This window comes from Micropterus dolomieu, linkage group LG16 (genome assembly GCF_021292245.1).
Source record: "Micropterus dolomieu isolate WLL.071019.BEF.003 ecotype Adirondacks linkage group LG16, ASM2129224v1, whole genome shotgun sequence".
In the NCBI taxonomy this organism is placed as follows: domain Eukaryota; kingdom Metazoa; phylum Chordata; class Actinopteri; order Centrarchiformes; family Centrarchidae; genus Micropterus; species Micropterus dolomieu.
In genome coordinates this window covers 9,905,807-9,920,217 of record NC_060165.1, presented here as the reverse complement: position 1 = coordinate 9,920,217, position 14,411 = coordinate 9,905,807, and the positions used below count along the sequence as shown (strand labels likewise).

The following is a 14,411-nucleotide window of genomic DNA, read 5'->3' as shown; positions in this document are numbered from 1 at the left end:
TACCACACACACTCTTCTGTGTTGCTGAGATAGATAAAGACCTGGCACAACCCTGGGGCTATGTGAGAAACTGCACTGGTAGGTGTGTGTATCTACCTAACAGATGATTGTCTTTCAGATACAAACATGCAGTCTGACATTTGCACTTCTTTTTTTTGGCTACATGTAGTTTTCAGTGAATGCATATTCAAATGTTGCCTTTATGTCCCTGTCTAATTATGTTAAAATTAAGTATGTATTCAAAGAGAAGCACTTGCATGTGAGCATTCAAATAGGGAGTCAAATAGAATGTGTGAGTGTAAGTAATACATATTTTTTATGTGTTTCTGTGGCGGGAGGGGTCTGTACCCTGCGGCTGCGGCGGCCTCTCTTCTGCTGCTGCTGCTGCTCAATGAGCTCCATGGCAGAGGCCGGCGGCGAGGCTGCTCTCATGGCCCTGACCACCTTGATGCTGTCCTCCGGGAGCGGGGGCAGGTTCAGGCGCTCCCGGCCCCGCACCTTCATCTCCTGGAGCTCCTCGAAACCCCCTAAGGTGAACTGCAAGATAAGGATAGGAGACAGAAACACCGTGATTCACAGGTTTGTGTACAGTAAATTAAAGAGAGTCCGGAGGAGCAGGAAGATGTATTTTCATCAGCCAAAAATTAATTCTAGAAGCTTTGAAGACAGCCCATACGTGTTGTCTGTCCATTTTGCAGGTACTAAGATTAAATAAACAATACTACTCATTATTACCCATCACAAGTAAGTTTTAACTCATTTTAATAGCATAGTGAAATTAATAGAAATCAACGGCTGCCTAAAATATGTGCAATTTCTGAATAAAAAAAATGAAAAACTCTTGTTATGGCCCAAAAAGTAAATAGCAAACAGCTACTAACCTATACAGACAAACGAAGACGGAATAAATGCACAGAAATAGATTTGTGTCAGTGTTTGAATGGTTATAATGTACTAACAAGTATTGTCTTCCAGAGCAGCAGTAGTACTTTCTTCATGGGGAAGTGTGGGGCATTCATGCTGCAGAACTTGGTCACCATGGTGAACAGGAGCAGGGCAAAGGGCTCTCCGTTGTACAGAGGTGAGCCTGAAGAATTAAAGATCAAACTCAGGGTTTTTGGATTGGATATATGGATATATAAAAGCTTATGAGATATTAAATGATGGCCAGAAACCAGCGATTTATTTTGTTTGCATTATAGAAAAAACCTGATTGTGTGCAAACATTAGATCAAAGGAAAATACATTTAAAAAAGTATACTACCACTACAACCATACATAATTCAGCAAAGGTGCCTTGTATTTGTTCTACACACATACACACACACACCTAGCTCATTCTTGAAGGCCTCTCTGGCTGCTCTCCACTCAGGTCTATCGTCCTCTGTTTGAACTCTAATAGTCTCCACCATCAGGTACATGATACTCAGTAGCACTCTGCAAGGAACAGAAATACACAGGACTCAACTTGACTATATGTGAGGGTGTGTGTGTGTGTGTGTGGCAGGCATTTAACTGGTGCCTTAAATAATAATAATGGGACTAAAAGGTCTCCAAGTACAAGAGACAATAATATGATGTAGGAAATGATATGCAACAATGAAAGGTAAGTGCAAGAAGTAGAGGAGGGTTTATTATGTGATCTGCTTGTGAATAGAAGTATGAGAGGAAATGATTTCTGTGCTCTGCCAGGATAATGCACCATGCATTCACAATTACCTGATGTAAGCCAAGTGGTGTTTTGTGCATTAAATGCTTTGTTCACTCAACAAAAGCCTCTCACTGTTTAAAATAACAATAATGGCTTTCAATTTTGTGGCAGTAATTAGGTGCAAATCTACTCCTCTAGCCTGTAATTATTTGCAAGTGTTCAACTGGAGCTCTGTGTATGTGTGAACATACAAGTGTGTACATGTGTGTGCAGAGCCTGTTTTGTTCAAAAAAATCAATTCCATTAAGCAGAAGCAGAATATGGAAATGAACGTGAAGGACATTTTGTAGATTAGGTGTGTGTGTGGGTGTGTTTGCGTAAATATATGTGCTTGTGGATTGAAACACTGAGGCGAATTGAAAAATGTTGTGAAAAAGAGCAAGACAGAAACCTTATATAGAAGAATTGGAAAATATTTTCAGACATGACTTATTCATTCTCATGTGAGGAGAGAAGAATGTGGAGCAGGCTGTGCTTACCTGAGCTCTGTGCTGTCTGCAAGAGAGATGGCAGGCTTCCTCACTGCACTGCTGCACGCCTGGTTGTTACTGCAGACAAAACCACAAGTAAATAAGCCCTTCATTTTAGTGGCTTATTTGAAAAAGAAACGACCGGCTGTGCATATGTACATACATTCAACTATAACAGCTGAGAATACATAAATATCTTAAGACCAAAATACAGATGGCAACATACACAACCAAATCCTCCTTCTTAATGTTATGTGTTTTTCAGGCTTTTCGTATAACCAGCCGTGACCTGCAAAACACCATGTGTGCGTTTGCCTGATTGGCTTGCTAACACTGCTTTGCTGTGCAGCATGGTGATAAGCCAGACTGTGCCATGATACCTCAGAGCAGCTTATGTAACAACAAAGATGAGCTGGATCCCAACCGAGGGTGACACCAGCAGCAACAAAGCTGACTTGAAGGCGCCGCTGCCGCACCGTGTCCTCATCGGAGGGTTTGAAGTGCACATCACAGACAGTGTGTTTCCTGTATTCCTGCATTTCAGTCTCTCTCTCTTTCTCTGTCTCTCTCTCTCAATGTCTTTTTATCCCCACAAACCACCTCTCACTCGAGTGAGGGCCTCTTACCGTACAGAGCAGATGGGAGGGAGAAAGTGGACATGCTGAGAGACCAGAGCTTCAAACATAGGAAGACTTGGAGATAATTTTGATCTTGTATGCAAACAAGAAACACTGAAACACTGGCTTGAACCTATGACGTTTCAGTAACATGACAACCATCAGCCCACTCTGCTGCCTATGAAGTGTAAAAATATAAAAATTTCCTTTATCTGAGAAGCATCATAGCACTTTTACCTATATTACAGCCCCCTACCCTCTTTCGTTGCCACAGGCCCTTGCCCAAGGCGAAAACAAATTTGAAAAAAAAAAAAAATTCACATGAGGAACTATTTTGCACCTCTCTGAGGGGTTGACTGCACTATTTGTCTGGCTTTGCATGCCCTTCGTGTCCCCTCCTTTAATCTTGAATTGTAAATACAAGTCTTATCAAGCAAATCCAAGGTGAAAGGGACCTGTAGATTTAATGATTGTATCAAAGAAGAGGTTGTTTTGATTTTCTCACAACTTTGATTTTATTTTTCTTGGCAGATTTTTATCTGTTGTAAAGATTTTAATGGCTCATACATGCCCAGCATATTCGGTGTGTTCTACTCACTCTATCTCCATGCTAAGCAGCTCCAGCAGTGCCGTGAAGATGCCCATGTCGTAGAGCAGGAAGACGTTATGTCTGGACCAGTGGAACACATCCACCTCCGTGTCACACTCATCAAACACTCCTAGGGGAAAAGGTGTGGGGAAAATGAGTACACATTTCATTGTGTGCTATTTTAAATGTTTCAATTTGTTGGCACTTGACTTGGCGTTTCTCAGGGGATTGACAAACTAAATGCTTTTAAATAATCTACCTTATATTCTCTGTCACAGAATAGGTGTTTGACATTATATAGTATACATTCCAGTATATATGAAATGTGTGTTATTACTTGCACTAGTATACATTAGTTAATATAATTTTACATAAATGCAGGTGGAAATAATAAAATTAATGATGGCTGAATTCCATTTAGTTCTGGTAATGTGCCTGCAGGCTTACTGTCACAATGTCATGGCATACACACTGCAACTGCACGGCGCCATTGTTACTTATATTAGAAACACCTGTGCTTTTCCTACTATAACAAGACAAAATGTCTGCTGTGAAGAAGGCCTATTGCTGGTTGTAATGTACTGGCCTTACGCACCCTGAGCCAGGTAGAGGATGGCCCTGGCCACCTTCAGCCTCCTGTCTCTGTCAGTCACCTCCAGCGCATCCAGCAGCCTCATCACATATGCCCTCTGCTCCTCCACCGTCAACTCGATCCACCTCCTGCCTTGAGCTGCAGAAAGGACACGACAACACAGTGTGCAAGGTTATTTTCAGGACAACTTTTTTCAATATCCTTTTCCACTGCCTTAAGACAGTTCAATGCAGGCAACTAGAATATATGTCCACATTTTTTCCTTAAAATGTGACAGTGGGGAGACAGACATGAAACATGAGGATTAAGAGACAAGGCTCAATTCCCTGGTCAGAGTGGTGATGGTTTGTGTCTTAAAGTGACTCAACAGCAGCAGTTATGGGGATAATGCTAAATACTAAACTTCTGTTTAGCTGTGGCTAATTTCTAAGCAGATGTTTGCCATTTAGCTAAAACGCTAAGCCACTCTAACAGTAGCACAAGTGGAGAATTATAAAGACTTTGGAGCCTGCAAAGTAAGCGAACTGTCTCAGTAATGTCCAGCAATAAAGTAAAATGGTGGCCAACAGCCACCATAAGCTGGTCATACCAGACCAAGTAAGGCTATAACAGCAAAACCCCTGAGTGAATTCAATTGAGCGATGGTGCATCTTATTGCTTGTGAATTCAGCTTTTCATTTGGAAAAAAGTGCTATTACTTAACTTACTCTAAAATTTTAGCTACATAAGTTAGTCCTGCTTGACCACTTGCCCACCAGTAACTTACACACTTTCATTATCGTCACTGCTTTAAATTTTTTGTTGTGTATGATGAAGTTGATAGCAAGAATAACGTTATAGTACAATTTTGTACCTGTAGATTTTCTTTTTTCTATCAATTACACTCGTTAGCTTACTGTACTTATCATACCGTTAGCTTAATGTAGTTATCATACCGTAAGCTTAATGTAGTTATTACACTCATTAGCGTAATGTATCATAATGCTACTTATTAGCTTAATGTAGTTATAATATTCATTAGCTCAATATAGTTATTATACCGTAAGCTTAATGTAGTTATAATATTCATTAGCTTAATGTAGTTATACCGTTAGCTTAATGTAGTTATCATTATCTTTTCTATCAGACACTGTACTCATTATCATCTTGTTTTAATACATTATTTACGCCTGGAAGGAAAGTTTATACAGTACATACACAAAAAAGTATGATTAAAACCCTCTCCTGCATGAATTATTAAAACATTATGTAGATTTTTTTAAAGAAAATTATTTAACTGTCACCTTATGTGGACATCATGTAACAAAGGAGTAAAATGCCACCCCTGACAATATGGATTATTATGTTTTTTATGTCATGTTATGCTATGTATTTATACTCAATAGTTGAAAATAAACAATAAAAAAACATATACCCTCTGCTCCTCCACCGTGGTATTGAAAACTGTAGTTAGATGTATGCGCAAACCCAGTAGCATATTGTGATCCTCATCTAAAATCATCTCAGTTTTAATATATCAACATCCAACATGTAACAGATTACATAATTGTAGTTAAAACTGATTTCGTTACAGTATATGAGTATAAAACTTATTCTTATTTCATGTTAAGGCTGCAAACCTTTCAAAAGTTGCAATTTAATGCTGTAATATGCATGTTTGCATTGTTATTAATGTTCATATATTTGTTAAATGTACATTTTATTATAATTTAATTTATCACATCTTTGAAAAATTAGAATAGATAAGCTAGCTGGTTACAGAAATCAAACTTAATGCAATCTGACTCCACTGTTGCATGACGTCCACATACGTGGACAGTTGGATTTTGGTGTATGAAAACTACATTTTACTCTAAATTTTAATTTATAAAACATAAACCTGTTAATAATACTTTACTGTACATACTACTATTGTTTTTATCTTGACTGCCCTCCTTGAATAAATGTTTTTCACAGATATGCCTGAGGCATTAAGCACATGGCCATCTTGGATTGATGAGGTCATCAAGTAATAAATGTTTGGAAAATGAGAGAGTAACCACTGTTACAATGTTGCTATCAATCAACTGACAACTGTCCTCAAATCACTTGGAGAACATAACCATGATATAGGAACCCAAAATGGAGTTAAAATAACTGTCCACAAATGCCGCCACACTGCAAAGAAAGTTCATACAGTAGTTACACAAAAAAGCAAGATTATAAACACTAATAAAGTAGATTTTAAACTACTACAAAAATATACAGCATTAGAAAAATGCATGCTTTCTCTGTCAAGGATTCAAGCCTATTTTTTTCACAGTTTTTTTCTTAGACTCTTCATTTGATTGTGCAGACAGTAATAAGCATTAAGCAGCATACTGTCTACTCAAGTCAAGAAAACAAAAATGCTTTCTTGTTTCAGAACTGTCCCCCCAAAAAGAGCTTAAATTAGACAGCTCGTGATAATCACAGTGATTTACGCAAGTGACTGATTGGGAATTTATGGGTAGTGGTGAAAAGCATTGATGAGCACACACACACAAAGAACAGAAGTCAAAAAGGAAAACCATCCACTGACAACTAACATACAGTGCTCACTGAACACACACTAATGAAAAGACATTGATGCAAAGAGGCAGCTCTGTGCTCTATCTATGTAGAACAGAGAAGCTTTCATCTAATCCTGCTATTCATTACCACTCAGCTTGGAGAGGACGTGACAGATAAAGAGGACAAATGAGGACAAAGCTTGCCTCGTTCTTCTTCTAGACCAAATGGCAAAGATGTTCTTTTGTCTACAATGTGTGCCACAGCGAGGTGAGACCTTTATGGCCTGTTGCTTATTCTCAGAGTTACCTTTGCAGTATGTTAGACAATATCATCACCCCAAACACCTGCCTCCATTGCAGACAAATTCACTAAATAGTGGATGAATAAAATATTCTCTTTTTTGGAATATTTTACTTAGAATCAGCAAATATTCATGAAAGCATGAAAAAATATATATAATTTCTTAACAAGACAAAACTTCTAAATATCAGGTAAAGAAACATTGTATTTAAACATAATGTATTTTAGGACTGACAAAAACTCATGAAAAAGCTGCTTTGTTCTTAGTAATTAAATGTTAATCACATGGTTAGGGTGGACTCTCCCATCTGCATCTGTGGGGACAACCATTCTTTGAACAGTTTAAAAGAGCAGGGCTTTGCTGTGGCCTGGTCACCCTCGCCTCACACAGGTCGGCTTAAAAAAAAGCAGCACACTGAAGGGCAACACTGGCTTATGTTGCACTTCAGTGGTGAGCAAAGTGAGCTGAACTAACTTCATACATCCCTTTTACTGCTTTTTTTGGTGGAAGAAAACATGATAGAAATGTATGTTGAAGTCTAAATCCATTCTCGCACGTCTCACCACTAGTGTGTGTGTGTGGTGCGTTGTCTCGGCTCTGGGTGCACTGAAATCTGATGAACTTTGACTCGATTTGTGCTGACTTTTGTGGGCGCAGTCAGTCACTGTTGACAAAGGCTAAATGATTTTGAAAAAATATCTAATACCGATTATATTGCAATTGCAATATGCAAAATTTACAATATTAGAAGGAATGATAGTTTTTATCATTATTCTCATTTTCATAAAAAACATATTAAAATGATTATGGTGTGATTTTTGAGGGGCTTGTTACCAAACAGAGATGTATATTTAATTTTAAATGGTATTTTACATACTTTTTTAACAAATATTGTGCCTCCTGCTATTTGAAAACTGCAGTTTAACCCAAATGTTGGCCACTGTCTGAATAGAAATGGACAAAAACAATATTTCTCGCCTTTCTAATTTTCCATTTCCACTGTACAATAGCAAACTGGCCTCATACGGAGACCAGACAAAAAAGATATTTGCCTGGCAAAATATCCGCATTCAGCTGCGGCTACCAGGCTTGTTACAAAAACAGATTGAGGCTCTGAAATGTACTTGGTCTATGGCTAACATCAGCATTGTAGCTAAGGTGGTGCCGTTAAGTAACATTACGGCTTTAATATATCTATTTATTCATTTTACTTGCAATTTTTGTTTAGTTAACCTTCATGATCTTACTAATGGACACTGTTATCAAGCACTGAACTAGAGCCAACATGCAGAGCTACACAGAAGGACTCAGTAAGTCAACAGCAGTCACACTGTTGGAGGAGCCATCAAGGTCTCTGTGATAAACAGCAACAAAAGGCTGTCCTCCAGTGTACTGGCTGCAAAGCAGGGTCTCGTAGAGTGGGAGTATTTTTGACCCCATTTTTTGTCAAACACACTGTAGACAGCACAGTTTGTACTCTCTCCTGTGAGCCACTGACAGGGAGTTAAATGCTACACCTGGTATCCTACAGGTAATCTAAACACATCAAGGGAAGCGAAAAAAGGTTCTACAACCATTTAACAGACCACACACACACACACACACACAGTACCATGGCTCCTGAAGTCCTCCTCAAAGTATTCTCTGTTCATGGCAAACTCTGGCTCCTCTGTGTAACTGTAGAGCTCTGTGAACAGAAAACAATACAATGGAATTAGCACTGAAACAATTAGCAAAAATATTAATCAGCAATTATTTTGCTAATCTAAGTCATTTTTCAAGCTAAAACTTTAATTGCTTACTAGTAGCAGCTTCTCCGATAGGAGGATTTGCTGCTATTCTTAGTATTTTTCACAATGTTCTTACGTTTTATAGAAAAACACGAAAAAAAATTCAATAAGAAAAGAATGGTTTGTTGCAGCATTTAATAAAATAGAACAGTTCGAATAGAAAAGAAACAGGAGGCAGGTAAACTCCGCTACCCTACAAAAAACAAACAGACCAACTTAAAAAGTTTCTGCCTCCTCAGTGGTGATCTCATTTGTTCCATGCACAGTCTCACGATTTGTCATGTTGCCATGCATCCTGTTCTGGAAGCAGTCGTCATTCCTTGACCCCGAGGTGCTGTCGCTAAAAAGCCTTTCTGACTGTCTGTGTGTTTGCCAATGTGACAAACACTTCTGGCAGATCAGCTGCCGTTTGCCATCTACCAGGTCGACAGTCATTTTGCTTTTATTCAATGTTTCTCTCTGCCCATCACCTTTTATTCAATGTTTCTCTCTGCCCATCACCTGGCTTGGAGAAAAAAAAAGTTGGTGCTGGAGAGGAGAGGATTCTAAATTACACACTTTAAATAGACTATTGTACTAAAGTTCAGTGAGAAACATCTATCAGCACTGTTTTTCTGTCAATTATGCATCTTTTGCCATCTATAAACCAAGCTCAAAGTCACACAGGAGCTGTTACAAGATACACATATGCTGGAACAATAGTGCTTATGAGTCATACACTGTGTCCTGTGTCTGGAAAACATGTCAGAACCAGAAGATTTTGTTCTTTGCCTTCAGTAGTGTGTCAGCGTATTGTCTTGTTTTTATGAATATCACTGTAACATAAAACAGCTGAAGAAAACCTGAGGAATGCACATGCAGAATTTTTTTTCAAAAAAGTAGCACATTGTAGTCTGTATGCTAAGTAGAAACAGAGGTATTGGAATTCTGTGGGTGAAATCGTGTGTGTCACATAAGAACAATTCTTAATTTTAGCTGCAAGTCTGACTCAGTTTGACAGGAATGGAGAATTGGATAAAAGCTACCGAAAGTGCAGACAGATTCACGCAAGTAACCTGGCCAGACGTGTGCACAAAGGTACGTGACAAGCCAGATTTACAAATGACCGTTTGTGCTAAAACAAGACTGAGAGTTTGCAACCACGCTAGTTGTGAGCACAGTGGTCCATTGAGCTACATGCTAATGTCAGCATCCCAACATGCCCACAAAAACGATGCCATGTTGAACATGTTGATGCTAAACTGGTCAATGTTATAGTTTATTTTAGCTTAACACGCTAACATTTGCTAGCCTGATGGGCATTCCTATTAGTGTTGCAGATAAAATATTGGATAAAATTTTGACCTGATGGTGGCGCTAGAGGAAAAGTCAGAGGATCATCAGATTCTGCAGGATTCATCCTCTGGGAATAATAAATGTCTGCACAAAATGTTATGCCAATCCATCCAATAGTTGTTGGGCCAAAGTAGTTGACCAACCAACAGATCTTTACCATAACGAGAGCCATGCTGCTAGTATGGCTAAAAATGACCATCACGGGAAATCCAGATTTTAGTAAACAATATGTAGCAGACATGGTAGCAGAATCACAAAAACATATCCACATAAATGTATTTAACTAGATCAATTTAACCAATTTTTGGTGCATCATTTGCATTTAGTAAAATAACAAGTCATTCTTGCAAAGTATATTACAAGTATAATGAACACAGCTACCGTATGACACACGGGGTGCAAACTTTTGTTGCAATTATCAGGGACGTAAAGGTTCATTTTCTAAACATTTCTAGGAAAGTACTGGCATTCTTGTGAGTTTAGAAGCTGGTTAGTCTTACCTGAAAGCTCAGCCATTAGTGTGTCTGTGTCTCCGTACTCAAACTCCAGGTTGGGAGACTCCATGGAGCTCTGTGAGGAGCAAAACACACGTACACACTATAGTATGACACTGATCCCAGCTAATCACAAATTTCCTGACACCCAAATGCTAACAGATACTCAGACATACTGTAGGCTATTCACATTTTGCAACACCTACCACTACTCTGTACTCCATTTGTGGTCAAGCACACTTTACCGCCACACATTACTCGCACACACACACACATATTCACTCTCTTCATGCTCGTTCACAGTTTTTCCTCATCATGTGCATTTTCGAGTTTTGATTGGCTGCTGAATCTCCAGGCAGCAATGATTAGTGATTTACATTTTTTGTTTTTCCTGGGATCCCATTATGCAGAGCCCTTCACAATTACAGATGTGAGAAACACACAGACAGTGCTTTAATCAGTCTGATTGAACAGTTAAAGGATGTTCTCCCTAACAAAGTAGCCCATGTAGATGCTGGGGTGGACCCATAAACTGCATGAGGAAGAAGTGAGGAAAGGGTGAACATGCTTCACAGCAAATTAACTGCGGTATCCAGCCGAGGGTCTCTCTTTGCTCTGACTTTAGCCTCACCCTGTGATTAGATTAGCACGTGCCCACGACACAGACACATTAAAGTTTCCATGAACACACTCATGCAATCGCACAAATTATTTTTCAAAGCTTTCAAAACTTTGTCCCAGCAAGCAATCCACATACACGCATGACCCTAAGCAAGACATGCTCACACAGAGGCTCAGATTCCCAATGCTGTGAAACGACATAGCTTTTTTTTTTAAAAAGGAAAGCACTGCACAATGAAGAGGCCTTAAGGTTAGAAAAAGGTCTTGATGATGGTATATATTTCTAGACAAATAGTCTGGGAAACATGAACCAGTTTCTATTTAATGCTCAGCATAGTGGTAACAGGTTGATGTACGAAAATAACATATACTATCATGATATCCAGACATCTGTTTCTGATTAACGCCTGGGACAAACATAAGCTTAATAGTAGTAAGAGAATTAGTCTGGAACATTGATGTTCCAGACTATGGAACTGATGAAATTTCCCTACAGGGATGATTAAAGATTCATTTTAAGTTAATGAGAATAAAAAAGCCTCCTGGCAGCACTGGAAGTCTCTAAGCTACGAGTGTTAGATGTGTTTAACCCTGTGAAAAATGCCACAGGGCCAGGACTGTAAATAAGGATGTGCTCTGAGTCAGCTATCCTGGTTAAACAACTCTGCGTGCTGTCATGTAACCATGTCCTATAAATACCTGCTGCAACCCAGCCAGCATGAACTGCAATACACAGGACGTCAGCCGGCAGACTGTTTATAACAGAGAGCCACAGCAATGAGATTCGATATCATTACTGCACTTGTAAACCAGGAAATGAGAACCACTTGGGAGTGCAGATGATTCAACAAACCCATAACCAAAATTACAAAATTACCCATAACTCTTGAGTGAGAGTGAAGAATGCCTGTAGGTCTTTGTGACCAGGGGCTGCCTCACCTTCACTTTTACAATCTGCAACAAGTTTTGAAAATCATTATGTCCAACCTGAAATACATTGTTTGTTTTTACAACCCTAGAAATCCAGCGCTTGGAGAACATGGAAGTACAGTGTGGCTTTGCGGTTAAAAGTACCAGGATGTCACTTAAAAATCAAATCATGATTACTGCAGCCAACCAGTCCACATGATTTGCTGCTGAAAAGATCCACAAAGTTCCTCTCAGCATCAAGGTCTATTTGATTGATTTTGTCTTTGATGGCATGAACATAACTGCTCACTATTGATCCAGCTGCCAAGAGGACAATTAGGAACACCAGTCTCACTACTGGCTGTCATATAATTATCTGTTGAAAACATGAGTCCATTTAGAAGGTTCAATGTTTAAGTCATTCATGCGGTGAAAAGCTTGGTCACACCTTCAGAAAAACAAAGGGTTACTTGCATTTTGAACAGCGGAAAATAAAATGTTTGGGATCTTGTGGTCAAACTGTAAACTATTTTTAGTGAAACATTTGTCCATGCCATCTGCTCCTCTGTACAGAACTAATCCATGCTCAATACAAATTAAATTAAACACTGTAAAATGTCAAATCAATGCCAATTAATGAGTTTTAAAAACAAGCTCTATTAAAAAGGTTTTTTCACTTTTATCAAGTGAACTCTGCCACTGCACCTTCCTACGAGGAACAACCTCAGATATACAGCAGCTATTACAGACTTGTTGTGGGGTATCATCTGTGATGCAGACGGCTATTTCAACACCAACATTCATCCACTGCTGTCACTGCACAATCCATTCCCATTCATCCTCCTGCTGTCTGATGATTCAGTCTGTTAAACGCTCAAGAGCTGAGACTAGTGAATATTTTCATTGTTGACTAATGTGTTGATTTATAAAAAATATTCATTTATTATTTGTTCAGTCTATAAAATGGCTGTGAAACATGCCCATCATAATTTCCCAGAGCCCAAGGGGACATCTTCAAATTTCTTGCTTTGTCCAACCAACAGACCAAACGTAGACACATTGCAGACAGCTTTTATCCATTATACCATTCTTATGCTTTCATTTTCAACCAAATTTTTCAAAACACAGTATATTTCACATCAGTTATCTTAAAAAATATGGCTAACCCTCAAAGATTTTAATAAAAAAATTGACACGAACGCATCCCCAATATAAGAAGAGGCAACTCATCTGACTTTACATAAAAATGCCAGAAGGAGACTTAAAATCTATGACAAAAAAGTCATTACACTACATTACGTCAGTACATTACAAACTGGGTATGTGGAATATAATTTATAATTTAACATTTACCAGGCAGGGAGGGTCTTAAGAAAAGACCATACTAGAGACTAAAAGATATGATGGCGCAGCTGAATTGCTGGAGAAAAAATTCAGAATTCCTCTCACGGAATGACCTCCTAGATCCATATCAGTCTGGTTTTAAGAAGCCCTAAGGTCAGCTAAAGCTGCAGACAATCCTCAGTTCTTATCCTGCTTGACCTATCAGCTGCCTTTGACACAGTCAATCAAAGGATCCTGCTATCCGCACTCAGCAATGGGCACCTCGGGCAAAGCACTCCTGCGGTTCAAATCCTACCTCTCGGGGCCTTCCTACAATTGTTTTGTGGCAAGGACAATTATCTTCCTACCACTGCCTCTCCACAGGGGTGGCCCAAGACTCGGTGCTAGGGTCCCTTCTCTTCTCAATTTACACCACCTCACATGGCTTCCCTTATCACTGCTACGCAGATGATACGCAGCTCTACCTATCCTTCCCGCCAGACGACCCCACCGTCTTGGCACGGATCATGGACTGTCTCTTGGACATATCTGCACAGATGAAGGCTTGCCACCTTCAACTAAACCTCTCTAAGACTGAACTCTTAGTCATTCCAGCCAAGCAATCTATCCACCATAACATCAAACTATAAATTGACTCCTCAACCATCACTCCAACCAGGGTGGTGAGAAACTTGGGCGACATCATTGATGAACAGCTGTCCTTTACACACCATGTTGCTGCTGTCTCTTGGTTTTGCCGCTTTCCTCTATACAACGTTAGAAAGATCAGGCCTTACCTTACTCAGTACGCCACCCAGCTTCTGGTTCAGGCCATGATTATCTCCCTCTTTGACTACTGCAATGCCCTCATAGTAGGTCTTTCAGCTTGTGCAGTGAAACCCCTTCAAATGGTTCAGAACGCAGCAGCGCATCTGGTTTTTGGTCAGCCCAAAAGGACTCATGTCACTCCATTACTCAGTGACCTCCACTGGCTACCCATGGCCTCCCGAATCAAAATCAAGTCACTAATGCTTGCATACAGAGTGACTACTGGGTCTGCACCCATCTACCTAAACTCCATAATACAAGCTTACGTTCCTTCTCGGCCACTGCGCTCCTCCAACGAA

General features: G+C 39.4%; 1 protein-coding gene across 3 annotated transcripts in view; it reads right to left on the bottom strand.

Moving 5' to 3' along the window:
* strip2 (striatin interacting protein 2) overlaps positions 1-14,411 on the bottom strand; it is a 34,235-nt gene that overhangs the window by 13,987 nt on the left and 5,837 nt on the right. For all 3 annotated transcript variants that reach the window (XM_046071651.1, XM_046071652.1, XM_046071650.1), the window contains exons 2-9: positions 10,438-10,507; positions 8,425-8,499; positions 3,983-4,117; positions 3,397-3,517; positions 2,191-2,259; positions 1,331-1,437; positions 960-1,087; positions 349-537 (exon numbers count right to left, since the gene is read on the bottom strand). In XM_046071651.1, coding sequence (XP_045927607.1) covers positions 349-537; positions 960-1,087; positions 1,331-1,437; positions 2,191-2,259; positions 3,397-3,517; positions 3,983-4,117; positions 8,425-8,499; positions 10,438-10,507 — 894 coding nt within the window. The remainder of the gene's footprint in view (positions 1-348; positions 538-959; positions 1,088-1,330; positions 1,438-2,190; positions 2,260-3,396; positions 3,518-3,982; positions 4,118-8,424; positions 8,500-10,437; positions 10,508-14,411) is intronic.